This window comes from Pelmatolapia mariae, linkage group LG10_11, assembly GCF_036321145.2.
Source record: "Pelmatolapia mariae isolate MD_Pm_ZW linkage group LG10_11, Pm_UMD_F_2, whole genome shotgun sequence".
NCBI lineage: Eukaryota > Metazoa > Chordata > Actinopteri > Cichliformes > Cichlidae > Pelmatolapia > Pelmatolapia mariae.
The window spans coordinates 11,300,320-11,325,000 of record NC_086236.1 but is presented as its reverse complement, the minus strand read 5'-3'; the positions used below and the strand labels follow the sequence as shown (position 1 = coordinate 11,325,000).

The following is a 24,681-nucleotide window of genomic DNA, read 5'->3' as shown; positions in this document are numbered from 1 at the left end:
GCCTTCTCTTCTTTTCTAGGCTAAGAGAAAGATGAGGGCAGAAAACAAAGGTGAACAGATGGAAAGAGAATGAAAGGAGAGTCAGAGTGGGAATGAGAGAAAATGCTTGAAGGATGACAACAGAAAGAGGAGAGGACTTTTACAAAACCGGGTCCCAGAGTCAATTTAATCACCCTAATTGGAAACAGACTTGCCAGCAGGCTGTTACAAGGCAGGTGTCACCATATTGTAGTGGAATGTTTATCCGGATGTTGAACAGTCGATACCAGCAGGATAAACTGTGATTTATTTCCCAGTTCTATCAGTGAATCTGATATTTAGATGCACTTTTAAGTTAGTCACATCACCTTCATTCATGGCATTCCAAATATGCTAAACTAGCGTTTGGATGATGAAATTAGGAGCAATTATGTTCAGCTGTGAGGTTCATAAAAATCAAATTTCAAAGTTAAACAAACCAGGTGCTGAACATGTTGGAGGAGAGGAAAATTATCCTGTAGCATAACTGAGCAATGGCAGTGGTAGAAAAGAACATCTGTGACAATATTATGGCCTAATATTTAAACGGATGTCAAAAGCAATGAAAGCATTAGGTGCCATGCAACACAAATGAGGACAGAAATATGAAAAGTAAAAAGAAAAGCGGGTAACCATGAATTAATGATGGCATAAATGGAAACCATCTGGCGTGTGAAATGGTCGAGCTCAAAAACAACATACTTTTTTTCAAATTTTGCTTTTAGATGCAATCGAGCTGACCCGTACGTGCAAATTATGGGCGTGTTTTTAGTTGTCAGCATTATAGTGTGCGCTTCGTGCTTGTTAATAACCGATCGCTGGTGTTTACAGCGCAAGGTGCATGAATTGTACCTCGGCTCGAGATGCAATTTCACGTACGTGGGTAAAACAAAAAAAGATCGACACGCTGCTTTAAAAATAGAGCGGAAACACGTCTTCCAATGCAAAAACCACTTCTGAAGAAGCCAATATGAGGCAGCAATTGAATTGTTGTGACATTTTGCATTCTCGTCCCTCAGTGTGGATGTCACTGGTAATGAGGCTCAGTGATAAAACTTGTGTGCAACTGCGAGGCCTTCTTGGCTTCCCAGGAGACCGAGAGCCTCATGAGAAACGCAGCAGTTTTAGTAGCTCCTGTCATTGCCTCTGCCTTTGTCTCTACATCTCTATCCCTCTCTCTTCCCTCCCTCTGCCATCTGTCCATCTTAATTGCAGACGTGCTTCCTCATCATGGCAGGATAAAATTGAGTGTGCTCATCAGCACCGCCTTCCATCATCTCGAGTGCTGCTGTTTGATCAATTGATTAGCGAATCAAACCAAGCATAGAGGTGAAAGAAAGGCTACGTCTTTCTTTCTAAAAATACTGTCCGCTTGTTACAGTGGTGCACCGGGGTTCTTCTTGCTTGCCACCATATTTTATATATTCAGCTTCAGGGGAAATTAATTTAGTGATAATGACGTGTACTGTGATTTGATCGTGCAAAGTAAAAACCAAGTAAAAGCCATAAATAGTGAGTGCTGCAGTGTTGCTTTTAGTGGGTGGAGAAATGTAAATAACTACCACCAGAATTTCATTTGAGCAAATAGGGCAAACCCACTGGGTTTCAATTAGGGAGGATCTGATGCTTTTCTCTGCCATATTTCCTTTGGTTATAGAGGCTGATTAGATGGCTGTATTTTTACTGGAAACTCCTGCAGATTATGTGATAAGACTATGAAAATGCCACAAGACACACACAATAGGGGAGACAGAGGATTCAACACATTTCAGCATCTCGAGCCTGAGGCTGTTTGCTTGACTTGCATTCCCTATGGCATACAGCGCAGATGTCTCTGGCATTATATAAGATTGTACTATAAATAATATTTTCATATATAAGACAATATTAGAGTATGGGATTATTAAGAGTATTCCACGTAGAGTCTTGAATTAGCAGTTCTTTGCTGTCATATGCTTCCAGGTCAGTTTATAGATACTTTTGAGACAACATTCCCCTAAAAATGTTTCATTAGGCTAGTCCCATGTAACTTGATAAAGTTCATAAAAGCAACGCATTGTGCTGTTATGAAGGAAAGGATTCTGTAACACGTTCGCAGCATCCTCTAAAATGTTTACTGCAGAAAAACCAAGGGAGAAACTCAGCCAAATAACCAAGAAAAGCAGTTTTCACAGGTGATGAACTCAAACAGTTAGTTAAATAAATGCTAGCCATTGGAGAAAATAATTTCAACCAATTCCAAGTGCCCGAAAGAAAAGAGTCAGAGTATGCAACTGCCACACAAATTATTTTACAAGTATCATTTTTCTGGAGAAAAGAGTTCAGTAATGATGGCTGTATGATAAATATCACTGTTACAATCTGAAGAGGGTGGAGGAGGATTTAATATCTCTACCTCCAAGCAGCAAGTCATATCCATGGAAAAGAGAGCACGCAAGCTGCATTGATGTGAGAGAAAATATAAGCTCAAGTACTTCTTACCTTATATTGTAACCTACCATAGGAATAAAAAGCAGGGGGTATTATTCTAACAACAAATGCTGTATGTGTGCAGAAAGACTGATTAAGTTTATTTCTTTATGTTACACAACTCCTTTGTTCACAAAGGCCAGAAACTTTTAATGTGCGACAGATTTCTTCATTAAGGAAAGAAAACAAAACTAGCACTAGTTTACTTAGAAAAAGAATAATAACACCGGTCACTTTCACAATTACACAGTCTTTTCTCCACAAACTGCTTTCCAGCGATGTTAAAGAATGTTTAATATGCTTTGAACAGCAGCTTTCTGCTACACAGAAATAAGCTCATTTAAACTTGGAGGACATTCTTCTTGTTAAAAGGCATTTTTTCCTTCCTATTGTCGCCAAAGCGTTTACTCATAGGGGGTCATCTGATTATTGGTGTTTCTCTGCTTTCTCTGTATTATTCTCTTTACAGTATAATTCACCTAGAGGAAACCGATGTTGTGATTTCGACCTGAATAAATAAAATTGAATTGAATTTACATTACAGTAAATAGGGTGCGTGTTGAGTCTCTGACAAACATGAATAAATAAAGCATCACCTGGCTGGATTTTTACCTGTGCAATAGCTTTACGTACTAAATGAGCAGTCATGACACTGTGAGCAGATTGAAAATAAAAACTGTGCTTCTAATATTATGGTATTGGTATCACAGTTGGCTTCATATTTGCATTTCTCAGAACTTTTTGTTGCAAAGTTTAAGTGTACAAACTCAATAAGAAGGATTTCGCCTGTGCAAACACATCTCCGAATGCAACATGCTTCCACCTTGGATGCCATTTAAACACCCACACGAAACAAGAACCTGACACTGCCGCCACAGAAACTGACATTTTGTGGGAATGCAATTTGAACAACAGGGCAATTCAAGCCAAGCAGTGCCCGTTATGAAGTCTACTTGAATATGCTTTCTCCTCAATCTCTTAAATGTGTTGCTATCCAGGCACCTTTCACAAATGTGCCCACTTTCATTCTGCACATCTCTCTCAAACTCCTAATTTTAAACAACAGCAAAACTTTTTGCTGGAATGTGATTACTGAAGACTAGCTCAGCATTGTGGTTTCAATATACAGAGACAGAGATAGTTTGATGAGAAGACGTTTCAATGATACTGCCTGAGGACACAAAGAGAACCAGGAGAGGAGCAGGAAAGGAGAGCTGAATCGCTGTCTGTTCTCCTACAAGAGTTCATCTATCCACATTCAATAGATGATCCCTGATGTTTGTTGCTTGGAAAGAAGAGACTTGTCTTATCTAACAGCAATTCATCAGTGCAGCAACAAGCCACTTAACGGGCTTAATGAAGTGCAGCCAAAGGAAAAAGGAAAAAAGAATCAGACTCTGGCAATACAAGCGGTGATACGTTCACAGGTATAACTTTGATTATTTTCAAATGGAAAAAAAAGCCTGACAAATTCCAACATGTCTCAGTATCAGATGGAGATAGAGCAGCTTTATGTTCATGCAATACTCACTGGCAAGACCGACTCTCTCAACCCTTCCATTTATTACGATTTCCCCAAGCTTCAAGTAGTAATTATAAACAACTGCTTTCCTAGAAGTTGGATTTTCTTTATATATCAAGAAAAACCCTATGGGGAGGACTCATTAATCAATATGCTAATCAAGGGTTGCTAATCAAGTCCTTAAAGAAGGTGCACGAGAATAGGTGCAGTAATTGATTTGCCACTGCCTTATACCACAATTTCTTTCACAAATAACCTCCAAACTAAAACCGATAAATCAATGCTGAAAATGCAACTGGTGCTGAGTGCATGTAACTAACATAAGTGATCTTTAAATGTAGCTGCTGATTTAGAGAGTGGAACATAAATTTCTTGTGGTTTATCCTATTTGACTGTAGTATATGTAGACTGATATATATTGAAACTAATTTTTATTGTACATATGTAACAAGTAATCACTTTTTCTCATGCTATGCTACGGCAGGCCAGATAGGCTCCAACACAATCAATACCTAGATTGCACAGTTTTAGACCTAAATTATTTTAATAGTTGCAAGCATTTGCTTTTTTATCCAATTATTTGCAGCTGCACACTTCAATTGAAGAAACTGGAAACAACCTCAAAAAGCTGAAACTGAAACTATGCTTTTTGATGGACTTCCAAGTTAGACATCTGTCTTAAAGAAGGCAGACACATTCAAACTGACTGATGTTCTTTACCAGATGGTTGTGCTGAGCTTCACGAGCTAATTCAGTATCCCCTACCACTGTAATTGTAGTAGAGAATACTATTATTGCTTCATATAAAGGCAAGCATTGCATATGTTGTGCCTGCCTGAAAGGTTTTCTTCAGCTTTGAGTACAAATTATGAGGAACCAGCCTGAGCAGAATGTGAGCTAACCCTCTGGGGACTGCAACAAAACAAAAAGTAAAGCTCTACGGGTTCAATTCATCATCAAAATGTAAATGAAAACTGGAAATTAAAACCCAAAAAGAGAATCTGACATTGTGAGCAGAGGAGTATTTTCATTCTCTTTGTTTCGCTTTTTCCTGCAGCCTTTCCCCTGTTCATACAAAGCCTAACCTTCTTACTCCTAAACCTTAATCCAGTGAGCACGGTTCTCTTTCTCTGTGGTAGCTGTAAAATCACTTAACAGTTATGGTCTTTATACAGAGGCCAGTCCCAAACCAAATCATAACCGTCCTGTTATGTATTGCGCTTACAAAATTCTTGCATGTTGGTGAGTGTTGTCTTTCAGTATGTAGTAACACAAGAATCCAGAACCAAGACTGATGTAGCCTCAGCCACACTGCAAAATAAAGGCAACATTCACCCACAAACAGCACATTTAAGTCTATTTATAATAATAAATAACATATACAGTACATAATGTGCTTGCAAAGTCAAACTGTTCTATAGTACCTCAGATCTGAGCCCGTATATGGACAAGTTAGACTAACATGTTTTTTTTTTTGTTTTTTTTTTTAACCATGGTAGTGTTTGTCTGTCAGATCCTGACAGACAAACTCATTCTCCTCATTTAAACCATTGCAAATATTAGAAGCATTGGGCAGCTGTTGTTCAGTACCTGGAGACCAACTCCAGTCAGTGGCTATCACTGGATTACATCTGGGCATAATGACAGGAGAGTTAACCAAGCATGTTTTGATGGCAGGGAAAAGTTCCCCAAGGAAACCTGCAGAAGCCTCAAGTTCCATATGCTTACACATTTGTGACAGCTAATATACTGTAAATGTCCCAAAGCTGCTATGACCCTGGCATGGACATGTCAGCACAGTCTTTTGGTTATTATGTAAGGATCCAGGAAGTTGACAATGAGTCAAAAATCAAAAGGCTTAATCTGAAGGTTTTAGTTTATATTATTTTGTTGATCAGGTGCAAAGCAAACATACTTCTCCTTCTTTATTGCAAGTGTTACATTATTTTGGGGGCATTTGAGTTATGGTGAAAATCTGACACAGTTTATTCTTTCCCAGAGGCTTTGAGAATGCAGACTTCCATAATGTGAAATCAATGATTTCCATGATTCACCTCACGGTCAACTCTCAATTCTGGCATCAGTGGACAGCATTTTAAGCTCCAGTTCTGGCCAGATAGATGGATTCTGTGCCTGGGAATTTGTTTTTTGCATCAAGTGATGTTGGGAGACAGAACCTCATGGCAAAATGGCATTCCACAGCAAAGTGCCAACTTGGCATAGCCCGAAGTGAGTGAGATTTACAGACCAGGGGGTGTACATCCTTCATTTTGAAAAGAACCAGGATGTCTACAGGGCTGTGTGGTGGCCATCTGTCTGCCTGTGCATAGGTCTTTTTGACAACCTATTTGGGCTTCATGTTTCCATTATCTAAAAAACAAATCAATCGAAGGGATCATTCTTCCTGGCAGGAGACAGTTTTCTGAAGGGTGTCTTTTTTCCTTTTTAACTCATGATTCTTTTGCAACCAACCCTGATAGATACAACCAAGTGACCTCATTCAAGTGCTTGCCCATGGGTGTTAAAGCAGTTATCTCCAATTTGTTGTAAATGGCTAGATGAACAATTGCTAGGTTTAAATAGACAGAAAATGGCAGGCAGGTGTAGGATGGTGGTTAGTGTACCACTAACTGTTATAGTAACTGTGCAGCAAAGAACAGATTCTCACAGTTTGGATGTTAACATTCCATTAATGGCTTTTATCGGTTGTTATCAGGCCTACATATTGTCAATAGCTTCCTCTACCTTTGAGTATACTCATTCATTTTAATCAATAAAAACCTGAAATCTAGATTATATAGATGTATAGCAGCAGTGTAGATAAGTGCACATAAAATAAGGTCATCCATGGTCATCCTATGCACATACATCAGTCCTTTATGCTCTTATACTTATCTGTAGAGTGATATGTATATAATGAGTTAACCACATCAGCAAGTCATAGTACAGGAGATAGAAAGTGACAATAAAATAAAAGTTTTACAGGATTTAAAATGTGTTCAGATTTACAACAAACATGCTTTTTTTTTAATCATTCGACTGTTTGGCTCGCTTCATTTTTCTTTACAACCTTGATTTGATTTAAGGTTGATACGATTGATTCACTGTTCATCACTGCAAGTGTTTTTCTAGCTTGACAGACAGTGAAGGTAATGGCCTCAGTGGGACGCAGTACAGTACGTTAGTGCGTTGATGTGTATGTGCGTGCAGAATGCACAGGATATTTACCATGGCGCGAGGTTCCTGGGAGGAGGTATGTGACACGCTGACTGTATCCCCGCTGCTTCGCCTGCTGCTCTTGTGCCCTTCAGCAAGCCAGCACCCCGAGGTCCCCAGCAGAGCGGCCACAGCCACAGCCCAAACACCCATGCTGCCCATGAGTGTTTCTCTGTGTGGAAAAGCAAAAGTACAATGCACACTTAGTTCTTACTCTTTCTGTTGTTCTGCAAACTGCAGTTACCAGAAATAAGTACAGCACAGTTTTATAGTTCTCTTAACAAGTGTCTGTATTTATCAGGAATGTGACAGTTGACATGTCTAGTATGCAGCTGAAAACTGTGAAAATGAGACATAACCTCCTTAACATGTTCTTTAATCAGCGTGAATAAATAAACAATGTCAAAACTGTGCTGTTTATTATGTAGCTTTGACTGCAAATCTTCACACCTTACCTGTGATTTTAATCTGTCATAATCCAATTTGTATGCAAATAATTTTTGATTACTTTATTTACTTGATAATATATCGGTGTGTTTGCCCCGGAGGAGATAAAGACACATGAGCTGAACTCACGGTACCAATTATGTAGCCTTCCTCTCTTTGTGCAAAAAGCACAAAGACAGAAAAAAAATATGTGAGCCCTAATTCTTACTTTTTATTTTAATAACTCTGTCTTTATTGAATGTTTATCTGATATTGCAGTGCTTCCAAAATGTTTACAGATGTCTGAATTTTAATAGATTTAGTACATGCAGAGACAAATACCTGAAATTATGTTAATGTATGCTCACAGACCAAGTGGAACAAGTATTATACTCACCATGCACGCACACACATCACACAGCATAATGCTGCTATGTACACATCAAAGACCACACTGATGGGAATAATTATGTGTATTACAAAGTACATAAAAAAATCTTTTGATGTCAACAAAGAGAAAACCCTCTGAAGTAAGAAATGGTGGAGTGGTGTGGGAGCTTAAAATATAATTTCAGAAGATCGGTTTCACTGCTGTGACATGCGCACACTCACATACGGGTACTGAAAAATTCAAACATAACGGCCTCAAATTTCTTTCAAATAATGAGTAGTTCCTTTGGTTAATCATTTAAAAATGACAAGAATTTGAATTGAATAATTTAAACACTTAACTATGTTTGAAATTATGCCTCTTCTTCAGCCCTGATTGCAAAAGTAAGTGAACTAAAGAGCATTTCAGGTGAAATGAAATCGCTCAGTATTCTACAGATGAGGAGAAAATATTATAGCAACTGGCTTAAAGTGAACCCCAGACTCAATAAACAACACTATTCGTCAAGACAGTCACAATAAAATATAATACAGGCTTTATAAAGACTTTCTGTCTGCTTTTTTATCTCATCAATAAGTATTTATTGCAAAGATATTGTACTGAGTTGATCTTGCACTGCACTGATGTTTTTAGTATTGTGCCAGCCTCCTGTAGCATTTGCCCTGAGGGGAAATGTTGACTTCTCATCAGATCTTATCAGCTAATGTGTGTCTTTATAGTTCCACTGTGCGACCTGGCAGTTTGTTACATGTGTAATTGTGCTTTTAGGTAATAGGTTTATTGTTTTTATTGTGTACTTGTGCTTTAGAATATGGCTTTAGTGTATGTTTTACTGCTGAACCAGCGTGAAAACAAATTTCCCTTAGGGGGCCATAAAGTTTGCAGTTGAACTGCAACAAGGGCACAAAAACCCATGATGCATCTCAAGCAGTACAATAGTTTATGATGTCAAATGTCTGCAGTGGTGCTCGACTTGAATGCAGAATTTTAGAAGAGAGTCGTGATTCACCTTGACCTGTTATGCCCTGGAGATGGTGGCTGAAAGTTTATCGAAGCTAACGTTTACTTTTTAAAGTAATAATTTTATGGCCATTTAATTTTTTTCTTTGCTTTTTTTTACTATTTGCAAGCAGCAAAACAAAGTGTACACAAAACAGTTAATGAATGATATATAATGAAACTGATAAGAGGGGTGTGCTATAATGGGTTCGTCAGCTATGTTCATGTTCATGTTTGTCACCTTAGCTTGATACCGGCAGGTTTTCTTTGCACTAATAAGAGTGACTTGTGTCTTTAAATAAGTTAATGAAAGGAAGGTTATGAGGAAAAAAATAACACACTGATAAAATGGGTCTGCAGAATTACAGGACCTGTAACATCAGACAATTAATCTTCCAGGGCTTGGCATTGTCGCTATGGGTTACGCTTTTCACATTCATTTGATCCCTTGATAATATAAAAATTGATTAACAGAGCTTTAAGGAAATTTACTTGCAAAGTGCACTTAAGTAACAACACAGTTTATTCAAAAATAACTTACTCTAATGTATTGCAAAAATAGATATAATTTTTTTAAACAGACTGTAGACATGCAGTAAGAAAATGTAAAAATGAGAATTTACTGGGACTTACAGAATGCACAGCAAAAGGAAAGCAGGAACCAAAGCAAGAGTCCAACAGTGATGAGGCAAAATAAAAAGAATGTAAAAGAAGATTATGAAGACACCAAATACTCTCAGAACAACTGGGAGAACACAAATAAGCTCAAAGAAGGAGAGTCAGTTGACACAACAGCAACTGACATGGGAGACACATGAGGAGGTAATGTCAAACAGGTGGAAGCAACCACTGAAACAAGACAAAGACAGGTAGTAAAACCGACTAAGACACACAAGACATGTAACTACCAATATATAACAGCAAGAAGAAAACCTGCATAACTTCAATAAAACACTAAAACCACCAGAACATCATGATATATTTAATTTGCCACATAACAACAATATGTTGTTTATTTCATTATCGCTTTCAATGGCTGGAGCTTGAAGAATTTATACATTGTGAAATATGTTGCAAATGTTGGGGTTTTGTGATTACTTTGCCGCAGTTTCTTATGTGACAGTTGAGTAAAGATACTCAGTTACTTTTCACTGCCTCATAGACACAAAATCACACGAGTTCTGTCAGTGTAAACAACTCATGAAGGGACCATCAACATTATTCAGCTAGCTAGCCGGGGGCTAATGGGCCCACATGGATGAGAGCTCACCCTTGTGAAATTAAACACCAAATGAGATCTGCCAGTCACTGTCTTAATGTGCTGCCTTTCCCCCTGGCATTGGCCCACACACAGCTACACACATTCATACATGAGCACACACGGGCACATACACACAAATGCAAACAGAGCCCCGGTCTCATGGACTGAATGGTCCATTTTGAAATTCATCAGGAGGGAGAAACTCTATGCGGAAGCTATTATTTGACCAGAATATTAAAAAGCTTAGAGGAACACATTCTTTAGAGTCGCTGCAGCCTTTGGCAGCTTTGCACAGATCAGACTGGTTTACTGAGGGACTTGCAACAAAAGCAGACCTAAGGTGCTGAAAGTTAAATGCATCTATTCACATCTCAGCTACAGTGTTTCCCCATCTCATTGTTCCCGTTTCCTTTTGTGGATTTCCAAAACTTATGTGACAGAGGGATATTGTTTATAGCACAAAGAGTCTCGCAGACCTACCTGTTGCTACAATTAAAACTGCTTTACTTTCTGGACATTTAATAATAATCTTTTTCATCACAGTCAAGATCAAGTCTACAAACAAGTGGGTCTCTTACTTTACTTACTTGCTTTAGAAAGTAAGACCTATTCTTTCATGAAATCATGAAAACATAATTATCTGATTGCTTCTTGGTTCCACTCTTTATCAACAACACCTGTGGTCCAGTAGTTAATGCCTTCTTCGTGATGCTACTATAATGCATTTAGTTTAATAAAGTTTATGAAGCTAAAAGGAATGCACATTTAAACATAAGTAAAGTATATTACTTGTAAGTATATGACTTTCGTGTAGTAAAGGCCCAGCTGCCAGCTACCACAGTTTGAAATGAGACATTAGGAGAAAAGCACCAGCTTATGTGCCTTTAAGGTGTAGCCAGTTCAACAAGTCAGGAACTCAAATTTTAAGGGCAAATATTTATTTTCACCCAAAGCTTTAAAATGTTTGAGAGGCAGCAAAGATTTTTTTTAATGTATGTGTGGACACCCAAACACAAGCTTACAGTATGAAAGGCTTAGTACTCCAGGGTCATGAAGACCGTGAATCAGTGATGAAATGCCATGCCATAAAATCAGTCATAACAGAATAATATTTTAGTCTTGTTCAGTAGGTTTTACTACAATTTTGCAAGTGACTAAATACAACACTTCAAGCTCGGAACTCACTTTTTCAACAACTTAAAGACTGTAAAATCTCATGTAAATGATAAAAAACATACATAAAAAATATTAAACTTTTGATTTTTGAACTCACTCTACTTATATCGGACACTGGTGCAGGTCAAGAAGGATCTACACCCAGCAGTTTTTCTTTCAGTGATGTTGAGAGATGATGTCTATTTATTTGAATATAAACACTTAAGTTATCTTAAAGCTGTTCTCTTGTCAAGAACAGACACCAAAAGATTATAACTTTGATCTTGAGCTGGGTCCAAATTTTGTTGCAAAATGACTGTTTTTTAGTCTTCTAAAAATATAACAGAAAAGCACTTCTCTCTCTGTCTCTGTGTAAGAAAATACAAAAACAAATTGCCCCGTGCTTCTAAGAGCACAACTAAACTGTCAGGCTGGGGCTAATGGTGATATGTTTCGGCAATATCGTGTATAAATCTTTGAGAGCATAATGTTCCATCAGACTGGTTCTGAATCATGCATCTTGTTTCTTTTGTGTCATTTATAGCTTTTTTTGGTGGATCAAATTATCTATTGACTAAATGCATCATAACCCTATTTTTTTTTTATTAATTTTATTGCTATATCTGGTTTCTGCTATCTTATTACTATATGCATATTTGTATTGTACAGCACTTTGGTCTACCAGGTGTGTTTTTAAAGTGCTATATAAATAAATGATGATGATGATGTATTTGGAATTTGGCCAGACAAAGAAAAAAGTAATAATTCAGTCAGTTAAACTCATCATAGTTATCTGTGTTGACAGAAAAAGAAATGTATATAAGAATAAGATGTGGTTCATTCTTACTAGATTTTTGAAAATTGTTGTTTAACAGCAGTTCATACTTCAATGTGCTTTACTATGTTTAATTTTACTCCCACTAAGAATGTTGAGCACGAATATTGGCAACCAGTCACATTGGCTGTATGTTCCTACCCACTTAGCCAGTAAAATCAAATTCACTCCTATCCATCTGACATTGTAAACTATAAAAAAAATATGTGTATTGACAAAAATGAGAGTAGCTAACATGAAACCATCTTCATAACGCTGGCTTTATTGTTCGGTCATCTACAGCAGCTGTAACTGATCACATTTTAACGTTCAAACACTCCTGACTTGCTGAGCACAATCAATGAGTTTGTGATTTTGGATCTATAATATTCTACAATAGCACCATCCTCCCAGAAAGATCTGCTCCATGAGCTGCAGTAACAAAACCCACTTTAGTCATTATGACGGGAAAGCAAGTCACCGTGACATTTAAACTGATTGACAGATATAACTTAAAACTATTTTTTTTACTCAGTACAATTAAATTTACAATGCTAAAGGTTTATTATGCCCCTAGAATCTGACTAAATTAGCATGACTTAAGTGGCATGTTTGTCAGGAGACCAAGTCACAGCCAAATTCAGAACTGGCATGTAAATGAGCATTGTATGCAGCCCTGCAGTCTCTCTGGTGCTCTTTGTAATGGCAGCAGGGAAAGGCCCCTAGCTGAGCTCTGAGACAAATTCAAGTGATCAGACTGAGCTCTCCTTCCTGCTCTGAGTCCCAGCTCTGCACCACTCCAGGTAGGTCTGCTGTCACAGTTACAAATGACACATGCAGTTCCAGAACGACAATCATTCCCCACTCAGCGTGAGTCTTCCCTGCAAGTTGCTGAGTATTTAAAAAAGATTACAAAGAAAGGGTGGGAGGGACACAAAAAGTAACATCTGCGAATGCTGAACAGCACATGCTGAAACTGTAGTTCACCACCCTCATGTAAAATGTGTTGCATACGAAGGATTGGCTTTCTTTGTGTTTCATGTGATACTAAACAGCTTTAATTTTCAGATATTCTATTTATACAGTTTTAGAAATTATTAATGAAAATAGTTATATTGGTTAACCTACTAGCCTATCCTCCAAAAGTAGAATGTTAAAAAAAAGATCGCCTGTCAATCATGTTATGAAAGCACAAATCATTTTTCCCCCCACATGATGCATGCCCCATTTTGGAACAAACCTCTCTACAGGCTGATGCTCTGAGTGCTGCCTCACTCTGAAGCTCCTCTTCAGTGAAATCTCTGCTATCATCCTGCGTCTGCCGGCCTGTCTGCCTGCACTCAGGTTTCAAACAACCCATTCTTCAGAAAGATGTCTATGTAGCATGAAATAGAGCTACCAAGAGACTCGCCTTTGCCCAAAATGTTTACATGACTCACTCGTCAAGATTTCATTCTTGTTCCTGTGCGGTTGGAAAAGATTCTGAAGAGACCAGATGTGTCAATCTGTCAGGCAGCCATGCATCGGGATCACACACGCTCTAACCTTAGTTATCTTTCAGACACTCCAGATGAACAGGGGACACTTACTTTCAGGCTCCCCCACCCCCACCTTTTTTTATGATGATGAGAAGTATGATAACTGTCAGAGTGCTCTGAGTGGTGTTTCCCAAAATGGATTCATACAGAAGCCTAGCCATGCAAAGTAAGGTTAGTCACTGACTGTGATGTAAATATGTTAGAAACACTACCCTTTGGAAGGAAGATGGGAGGTTGTCAGCACACCAGATAAAAGCTGACAGGTCGTATCCGCTCAGATGATTCACAATTAAAACGAATTCTTCTCCAGTAGTCAAGGTGAAACTAATTAAGAAAGAAAGGGTCTAATTAATAGTGTAGCAGTTGGAGGACTAAAAGGAACATTTGAACATTTAATCTTTTATTTGTTTGATAATATTCAGCTTATTTTAGCAATTATGGTGTTCCCTGCTTACAGCTGGCCCATAGGTTTTGGCTCTGTCACAAGCCCATATTGCTAAATTTACAGCTGTATCAAACTGCCTCAATTTGATCTCATTTAAATCTTTATAAAATATGCTGCCAGCTTTGAACTCTTCCACTCTTTAAAATCCATTAATATTTTTTATTTACACTTACATTGGCTCAAATGGTTGTAATCCCAGGTTTTTCTGTATCTGAGTGTAAGATTGTTAGTGATAAATTCTTCCGTTTGGGTTTCTGTTTGGGTTTGTGTTGAAAGTGTTGATTTTTCAATAGTTTTGTAACAGTCGGTTTGATTTCTTGTACTATTTTTGAGTGTTATTACTTAAACAATTTTTTGTTGTTGTTGTTTTACAATTAGTTTTCCATTTTACCAGAATAAATCACTATGATAACATACGCTGAACACATAACCTGGACAAGAGCAGGTTATGTTCAGGGATTTGACTGAAATTGACTGGAAGCACCATATTTCTTTTTCTTTTCTTTTCTTTTCTTTTTTTTTTTTTTTTTACTAATTATCTGTATTTGCAGCATGGTTTAAGTGCAATACAGATTATCTGCAGGGCAAATACACTGTTTTTATGTGCAAACTATTGACCCATAACTTACCAATAATACCAGTTACCAATTAATTAAGTTGCAACAGAGCAAACTGTGCATTGCGATTTCACTGGAATTTACATATATTCAGCTGGTGATGCATAAGATCCACAAATGTCTTTGTATTTGATTCTAATCTGCTGCTAAGTCACTTTCACACTGATGAAATTGCAGCTACTAGAACACAAAATACAGACCAAGAAAACCCATTGAATCAATAAAATTAATTTGACTTTGATCTGCTGACAAACTAAAGTGAGTTCCATGTTTTTTAAGACTATTAGACTGTAACATTTAATGTTCTTTGTATCCATTTTAAAGTTTGTGTGGCTGTCACGCTAGAAAAAAAAAACAGGCACCAAGAGTGCACTGAGAGCTAAAATAATTAACTCAAATTAAAATGCTTATTTTGCCACAGTGTGCTAAATCCCAAGATTAATGATTTTCCGCAGCATTAAGCTCTTGTTCTTTATAGATTTTTATAATCATCTGATAATGTCTCTGATTGGAGTAGGTGGCACTAATAGGGATTATTTTGCAGGTTTTAGATATCACCCTGTGTCAATACACTTGAATCAAATGATTAGTTCATTACCAGGCCTCTGGAGAAATCCAAGACATGTTGGGGAGGTAATTTAGCCATTTATGTTGGATCAAAGAAACATCTAAAACCTGCAGGACACCGGCCCTTGAGGCCTGGAGTTGGACACCCCTGGACTAGGATGTTTTAGGTTTTGTCAAGCTAGCTAATGGAAAGAAAGCTTGGCTTTGTTTAACTTCCTTTGTAGTATACCCCACTGATCATTAGAGGTTTAAACAACAGAACATCTCGACTCAACAACTCCTTCTTCCCCACTGCCATCAGACTCTTGAACAGCTGAACTATTTTTGAACAGTAATAATATTGTTTTTGCACATCAGGTCATCCTGCATATTAAGCCAGCATATTACGCTATAGTTCTTTTGCACACATCTCTGTTTCACACCTCCATATTTTGTATCCATTTCTGTCTTCATTTATTTATTTGAACTATTTGTATTTTATATGTTCTATTTCTATTGTATATATTAATCGGCATCTGTGGGTGGACAGCAAAGAAAGAATTTCATTGCACAGAGAAATGCCTTTTTTATTGTGACACATGACAATAAACACTTTCAATCTTGAATCTTTACGTTACTGATTAGTGTTTATGGAGTTTGACTGCTTGCTAAGATTATTTGCTATTTTAGTATTGGGTTGAGTCTGGTCAGTATTCTGCTCCAGTTTTTATGTTGAGTTTTTTTTCCACAAGTGTAGTTCCAACAGTGTTTCTCCATTGGTGCCTTTGTACTTTTTTTGTAGTTCTTGTAGTTTTTCAGTTACTTATCTTTTTCCTTCCATCCATCCATTTTCTACCACTTATGTGGGTTCGGGCAGCAAGCTGAGCAGACTTCACCCTGACCTCCCTCACCCTGACCACCTCCTCCAGCTCATTCGGGGGGACACAGAGTCATTCCCAGGCCAGCTGAGAGATGTAATCTCTCTCGTGAGTTGTGGGTCTGCCCCAGGGCCTCCTCCCCGTAGGGCATGCCAGAAATACCTCACCTAGTAGGTGTCTTATTTCCACCTCTTGTATCCATGACCTTATTCTCTCGGTCACCACCCAGAGTTCGTGAACCACAGGTGATGGTAGGAATGTAGATTGACAAGTAAATCAACAGCTTCACCTTTATGCTCAGCTCTCTCTTAACCACAGCTGATTGGTGCAGTGTCGTATCTTTTTGTATAGAAATTTTTATTATCAGCTTTGTATTCTGGCATTTGGGTCTGCTTTAACATCTTAGAACTGTTAACAATTTTTAAATGCCAACGTTTGGTTGCTGGTCATGGACGGTCTGTTATACAGCTAAATCCAAACCAAGCTTTCTAAGAATCAGTTGAAACTGATTGAAAGTATCATTTTATTGCAGCCTCTCTGACCAACCATGACTTCTCTCTACCTTAACCAACGGGGTTGAATATCCCAGACAAGCCCCCCCATTTGTGACAAATTGACTAGCTCAAGGTATGCAACAAAGAGGGCAAGTGGAATAAAATCTGACATTATTTGACATAATGCAACAAAAATAATAATAATGTCAAGAAAACAATTGCTGCCAGGTGGAAAGAACAAGAACGACTGAGCAATTTATCTGGGCAAGCTTTTATAGTTTGAGCTGCGTCACTTGGAAATCCTACTTTGTTATCCAGTTTTCCAGGACTGCCTTAGAGAAAGAAGGAGGAGTGTGACACAGTGAAAAATGATTAAAGTTTAGTTAATTAATAACTTATTATTGCAACAATTATTATTGCAACGTGTTATTAAACAATGTTCTTACAAGAGTGCCTGATTATGTTTCAGCTGCAGGCTGTAGCAGGTAGCGCTGCTTGTTTGATTTGGGAGATTGTATAAACCATTGATTGTGTGATAAAAGGTGAAATCTAAAAACTGGTAAAAGTTAAAAACTTAGCAATTTGTTGAAGGCAAACAAAGCTGAATAAAGCTCTAACACCAAGCACAAACAAGATGACACAAACACAAGCGTGGAAACAGCCAACAGCAGAGCGAATAATACGAGCAACAATAAGGACGCCATTAAAGCAATTAAAACACGTAACAAAAACATATGGCAGCGGTGATAGAAAAGTTAATATATTCATTTTGCAGAGAAACAGCACCACATGTCCCTTTTCAGATTGTGCTAAAATGCACACTCAGACAGAAAAATAATGCTTCAGCCAACCAGAAAAGGCACAGGGACCACTGAGAGAGTACGGCACAGGTTGTCGTGCTTTAGCGCGAGATATCCTTATCAACTCAGCTTCTCTTGCATTGCCTCCAAATTAATTATTGTCTGACGCTCTCTCTTTGCTACTTTCTTTCTCTATAGAAGAGACAGAGCTTCAGGCTGTTAGGTAGTAATAAGACCCATCTTGACACTGGTGAGAGAAAGAGAATGAATAGTGGCTCCTTCTTTGGTGCCATACACTATTCTCTTCCTGTCCCACTTTGCTTTTCTAATATTGACTTTTGGCTTTTTTCTTAGACAAGTTTCCGTGAACAGATCTACAGCCCTTAGGTGTTAAAGCCCACATCCTGCTTGTCATGTGTGTCTGAAAGACACAAACAGAGGGAGACTTGTTAAATCCATAAATCCCTGCAGGATGTATGACATGGCTGTAAGGGCAAAAAGGATATCAGGAGGCTCTGCAGTGCCATAACTGGGTGGTCTGCTGGGCTAACAGGACTGCATCTGTTAATTATACAGCAGTAGCAAAGAGGGAGAAAAACAGGTGACAGAAAACACTGGAAGCAGAAAAAAAGCACATCCCGTGGCAGGAATGGCACTTTAGAGGCACTTTGGTTTCTGTATGTAATTATCGCTGATTGAAGAATTACTAGAACTCATGTTGTAGTACTAGTCATCTTCATTCAATATGTTGAACCCTTTGCAGTTTTATTATTTATAACTAATCGTTAATGATGTTGATGATGCTAAACTGCAGACTCCACTGGACACGCAGAATGATTCAGTAAATGAGTTCTCTACTACAGTAAGTGAAGTAAAATTTCTAGACAGCTTGAATCATATCACTCTTGAAATGTGATATGGCAAATCAACTTTGAGTAAAATAAATAAATAAATAAATACAATATGACAGTTTTAAATAGTGGCAGTGGTGGGGAGGCTTCATAAAAGGGACAGGCAGATGGCTGAATAAATTCACTGCAGAAAACATATGCTAGGTGACCTTTTTGTAACCCCTCCATGCATTTCTTCCTCTCCTCTGACTCTTTGGTCAGTTCAATTCAAGCAGAGGAGGCGGCAATCACTATTTGCTCAGAGCTGCGCTGCTGATACTCTCAGCTCAGCTGCTGTGTTCATATGGGATGCAGCAGTAAAGGTCATTTCTAGAAGTTCAACATTAGTGATCGGAATTTCAAGTGAACCATGCTGCCCACATTTCCTGCACTCTACGGGGAGTACAGGGGACTTATCAGGTGAGTCAATGGCCACAGTAATGTGAAATAAAAATGTAGAGAATCTAATGGACCAAGTTACAACCCTACCTCAGTTTCAATGTCATTCATATTAATTCTTACTGTCATAGACCTCATTTTAATCAGTTAAAGCTCTCTGTGAGACTTTGAGTGCCCTGGTTAGACCCACAAGAAAGAGTTTCAAAAGTTGAATCTTGTCAGAAGTATCCAAATGTGAGTGTTTTTGCAGATGGAGCAACCCAGTAGAGTGCAACTCGCCATATATAATGCATCTTTACCTTTGTTTTGAAGCATGGCTCATTACATTTCTCTGGGAAATTTGCAGAGCAAAGTTTCAAAGTGTAAAGAAATCGAGGGAGCCAGGTGGCCATGGTTTACCTGAGGGGACTGCTTTGTAGCGATAATAAATCCTGCTCCTGATTAGATGAACTCTGCATGGGTTTCAGGTGATGTGATGCCAAGCATCACTGTTCACGACTGGGAAATTATAAGTGATAAGAAAATTTAATTTGCCCTAATTAAATGTTGCACAAAAATGTCATCCAGGCCTCTTTAACTCTGGATTGTTTAGAGCCTGCAGTGACTCCGTTAATTAAAATGACTACTCACTGCAAAAAAGGTGCAAATAAATCAGAGAATCAGTTAATCAGTCAACCAATCAATAAAGCAAATTAAACAATGAAATCTACAAAATGCTGTCCAATTTTAAAACACAGTTACTTAAAAAAACAGTTTTACTTTTTGTTTGATAACTTGGTCTGCTGCTGCCTGCTATGAGACAGTTGTACACACCTAAATAATCAAAATCTGTTGAGAAGCCAACTGACTTTTTCCCTTTAACAGTCCCCAATCAGCATACTATCCCACACACCCCAAAAATTTCTCATTTATATGCTGGATTTCTATTTGCAAAAGTAATTTTTTAAGCACAGCTTAAAATTTGTCATTTGGAGTAACAAAGCTGAGGTTTCAAACCAAATTAAGAGATAAGGATACCCTAAATGAACTATTTGTCTGAACTCTTTCTTTCCGCGATCAAGCTCGGAAGCTGGAAACTGCACCAACAAAAATGACTACAAATCCAGCCCTGCCGTGTGAACTTCGAGTCGGGACGCTGACTACAGTTTACATTTTGTATGCTTGTGATGCACTCTTGGAGGATGGATAAACCTTGTATACCATATAATACAAAACACCAGTAAAAGCGTGTGAAAGCTCTTGGTACAGAACCATAGATTGGAGCTCTGTTGCCATTGTTGACCTCTATTGCCATGCACTGCATAATAGCAGGTGTATATATGCACACATTCTGCTTTAAGCTGGTACTGGCAGTTAGCAGGAGAGCACTCAGGAAGCCCCTAAAGACATAAGCGTTATAGTGAAGATTCTGTGTGTGCATGTGCATATGTATACTAGTGTATCATCAGTGTCAGTACTGTAACTGCGTGAGTCATCCGAGCTGTCTCTGAACAACAACAACAAGCAGCCATAATCTGCTGGACACCACGCTGTAATGGCTCTCTGTTTGACAGCTAATAAGTTTCATAGCAGATTGCAAACTACAATGTGCCCGACTGCGCCACTATTCTGGCTACATCATTATTTCTCAACTTGACCTCAAGGTGAGCTGCAGAATTGCGCTGACAGAGTTCGGAGCTAACTCCCTTAATCCCCCAACTCTTGCTGTTCTAATATAACCGTGATAAGTACTGGTTACGTCCTGGTCCTCATGCCTTCTTGGTGGTATACGTTACAGCTTTAGCAGGTCTGCACGGAGTCAGCATGTATGCATTGGGACATGCTTGCTTGTATCCCTGCAAAGAATGAACAGGTTTGTATCTAAACGATATGTGTAACAGTAAATTACGAGTTCAGATCGGAGCCTCTAGAGCAAACAGATCTAGCAAGAAGTATTGCTATTAATGTTCTCATTTAGGAGCAGAGGGTTGGGACTGACGGTCGCTCTGAGCAATATATTTGCATGCCTTTCTGTATGAGACTACCTGCCTCAGTTTATAGTTTTATGGGTTGTTTGCCGGCATAAGAATTAAAGGCTGGGACTTTAAACCTATTTGTACACATAGCACAGTGATGAATGAGCATAATTCACCCGTTTGATGTCGGTTGCATATCTGGTTCCAAGTAGAGAGCGAATCCAACAAATCCTAAAAGAGACTGCAAAAAAAAAAAAGAAAGGAAAAGAAAAGAAATAAAAAAGCGAGTGGAAGGAACGGAGAAGGGAAGCAAGTGGCCGGAGAATTTTCAGCACCGTGGAGAGCTCCGGTGCAATATACGCTATACTACGGCAGCGTGTGCGCCGACCAATCCTCATTTCCCACTCCGCTGGCCGTCACGGAGGCTTTGCTTCCACCGTGCCAACTCTCTGGTGACACTGATAGGATTTTCCCATGAGAGTGCGCCGAAGCAGCTCATTTAACGCAATCAGACAAGAAAAGCTCGCCGTGTTTCGGATTCTGTGCCCTTTTCACTCATATAAGAGTTTTTGCGTGCTCCATAAGACCCTGGTTGTTAATAGATAAAGTCTTGCCAGCGTCCTGAAGAAAGCAATTGGCCGACGAAAGAAGGGGGAGTGTGTGTGTGTGTGTTTGGGGGGGGGGGGGGGGGGGGGTTCTGGGACCTAGAATCAGTGCCATAGAGCCCAGCGATGTGAGGTGTGTGCGCGCGTCTCACAGTGTTATCATTTCAGTCCCTCTGCTGCTTGAGCAAACCTGGCGCATCCGGGCAAAGGAGTCCTCCTGGACCCATTTATCAAACATTGCCCTGTTATTTTCGTGCAGGTAGAGCCTCTGCACGGTTATGTGAGGTTACCAAAGGTGGCATGTGGTCATGTGAAATGATTAATCACAAGCCGTTTTGCGCCAGACAAAAGGCGACATAGCAGGCAGTGTAGTTAAAAACTGTCACAGATTGTCACTGACATCGCCCTGCGCTATAAAGCTGCACCTCTCATACATCTCCCCGGCTGTAAATTCTAGAGCTCTGTATTATTGATGCATTTCTCCTCAGCTGTAACTAATTCAAAATTAAAGCACGCCACTGCCATCCCCTTTACAGTTTCCGTTCATTCACACTCACCCTAATGTAAATAGTGCGGATAAAGCGGTGTCACGCACCCAAAACAGCCAAACTTGTAAAAAAGAAGAAAGAAACGGCAGAGAAATGCGCCTTTTAGTGAGTTGATACCCCACACCCCGCCTTAGTACATAAACCTTTCACCTTACCTGTGGTATTCCGAGGCAAACGGATTATAAAAGAAAGGAAATTCGTGCAAATATGCCACAGATTTCCTCGCAGAGACTCGTCCAGTCTGCGCTCCTTAGTTCCACTCCTCTCCTCTCCACCTCTCGACAGGGTTTAAAGGGTTCAAATTAATTATGGGCTAGTGTAATAGTAGCAGCAGCTGTGTTAGTAGCGACGGGTAGAGCGTCCCAACTCTCAGCAGCGGCTTGCCATCCTCCGGCTCCTCTGGCTGGTTTCCTCTCAGCGCTACGCTCTTGCTCTGCCCCTATTTCAACTCCTCTCACTCCGCTCTCCTCCTGACGTCAGCCGCTGCACGCCAAATGCGGTGAGGCTACATCTGCAGATCCATCGCACTGGAAAGCGACACCTGTGTGTGTATGTGTGCATGCGTGTGCGTGTTTGCGTGCGTGCTAAGACACTCGCGAGGACCACATACCTTGCAGGGGAGAAAGAGTAGAACGTCGTGTGAAATATTCAAAGACTGTTTTCAGTTTTTATTCGTACTGTTTTTTTAACCAGGGGTTGGTAACAACCTTAGATGCAAGATGTCGGTAGCGTTATGAAGTTCACATAGTGTACAGGTACAATAATACCCGTGATTTTTTGTATTTGTATGAAAGTACAGGACTTGAATCAGTTACCTTTTTTGATCCGTGGTGACCCTTAAGTAGATACTACCTAAAAATATATCTTGTTTAAAATTTATGGTGTAAACTCAGGCATTGAAAATTACAAAGAAAAAAAATGCAAGCAACCAAAATTCTTGTACTTCTTTGCACTTTGTTTTTTTTTAATGCTCAAGAACTGTGGAGCAAAGTACAGTGACACATGATAGGAATGGTGCTGGTGCTTGATAGAAGACCATGATAAAAATCAAATGTTGTCTTAAGTGTCAGTGTCATCTTTTGCAAAGCTGCCTTATGGAGCCATAGCTGACAGTATAACAAACACTTGTAAGTAAGGTAATCATCATCTCTATGGTCCCCTTTACCCATTTTCATGTAAGTGGAGGACTTGTTGGGATGGAATAAAATGGAAGAATATTAAAGTGCGCATGGCACAATTAGGCCTACATACTGTATTCTAAAAAGACATGAGAATGGTGGCACCACCATCAAAATTGCATGTGGTACTAAAACATTAATGCTCAATGTAACATTTATCAAGACAACGAAAAAAAGAAGGCTGGAAAAAAATAAGAATCAAAGAGAAAGAAATGAAAAGGGGGAGAGCGGGTATAGGGGGAAAGTAAAGAAAGGCGCTTTAGTCATCAAGTTGCTGTGCCAAAAGAAAGAAAGAAAAATTGTAATTCACTCTATCAGATATTGTCCATATAGCATCCCAACTTGCAGTAACAGATGATGTCTGATAAGATGGAAAATGGCAGTGTCGCAATAGGCAGCATGACCCTAAAGTACCTTCTGCCTTTTTTCATGGTCATGAATCAAAATAATTTGAAAAGTGTTTATTTTTTTGTCTTTTTTGGTGTCTCTTTGGTAACATATCTCATCAATTATGTTTTACAAATGTGTGGAAAACAAAAGGATTCATGTGTTATTCAGGGGTATTTTAATGTTCATATGGTATTCGGGAAACAGACTGGCAAGGAGGCACATAGAGAGAAGTCTGTTATGTGGGCCAAGTAGAGATGGAGATGCAGTCTCAGTTGAAGCAGTATCTAGCATGTGCAGCAATAAAAAGAGCACTGAAGTCAACTTTTTAGATGCAAAACATAAAACAAAAATTCTCAGAAAAGCAATATAATCAAATGCAAATGCCTTAATATTGTATTATATTTTGGGAGGATGTTGCTCTGGGTTTAGAAGGTAAAGCTATTTGCCCTATAAGACATTGCTATATACTTTAAGTGTGTGGTTGTTTACTAAGAATGCCATTTTTGGTTGTTATACTGGTTGCTTTTTGGATGGATGATGCTGGTTAACAGATTGTGAGGGTGTTCAATGTAGCCGTTTAAATGCGCTTATTATAACTATTCACAAGTTTTATACATTTATTGGTCAGGCCACACCAAAGAGCCTACTCAGGCCACATAAATTCAAATTTTAAAACTTACATATGTAAATAAACTGAATACAGATTCAAATCCACGCAATCCACAACACAACACAATCCCGTGAAAGCAATCATGTACATAATGCATAGACTTAAAAGAGAAAGATTAACAATTACAGATTCATGTTGATGTCTTGTTTGTTGCTTTTCAGCTTCTGAATATCTCAGTTTTTAGGGTAGTTTCTATCTTTTGGAACAGCCTCAACTTTTAAGACACTACCTGACTGCATTCAGTCTGTAAAAGTTTTGGTTTTCATATTTTCCTTTCTTTAAACTAATTAGTAAACTTTAGCTGAGATCCCAAGAGCACTAAAGCAGCCTGACTCTAACCTCAATATTTTTGAAATATAACTTGCTCTCTCTATACTGTCTTCACTGTGATGAAGAGTAGAGCAGACTATTCTGAGTATTTTGCTTTTCAAATACTGCATGACAAACACTAACACCT

At 38.8% G+C, this 24,681-nt stretch overlaps 1 protein-coding gene across 1 annotated transcript in view; it reads right to left on the bottom strand.

Annotated features, from left to right (window-relative positions):
- The window catches only part of fstl4 (follistatin-like 4), a 213,864-nt gene extending 191,476 nt beyond the window's left edge, over positions 1 to 22,388 (bottom strand). The window contains exons 1-2 of the mRNA XM_063487535.1: positions 22,142 to 22,388; positions 7,238 to 7,397 (exon numbers count right to left, since the gene is read on the bottom strand). Coding sequence (XP_063343605.1) covers positions 7,238 to 7,387 — 150 coding nt within the window. The 5' untranslated portion in view covers positions 7,388 to 7,397; positions 22,142 to 22,388. The remainder of the gene's footprint in view (positions 1 to 7,237; positions 7,398 to 22,141) is intronic.
- Between the last annotated feature and the right edge of the window lie 2,293 nt (positions 22,389 to 24,681).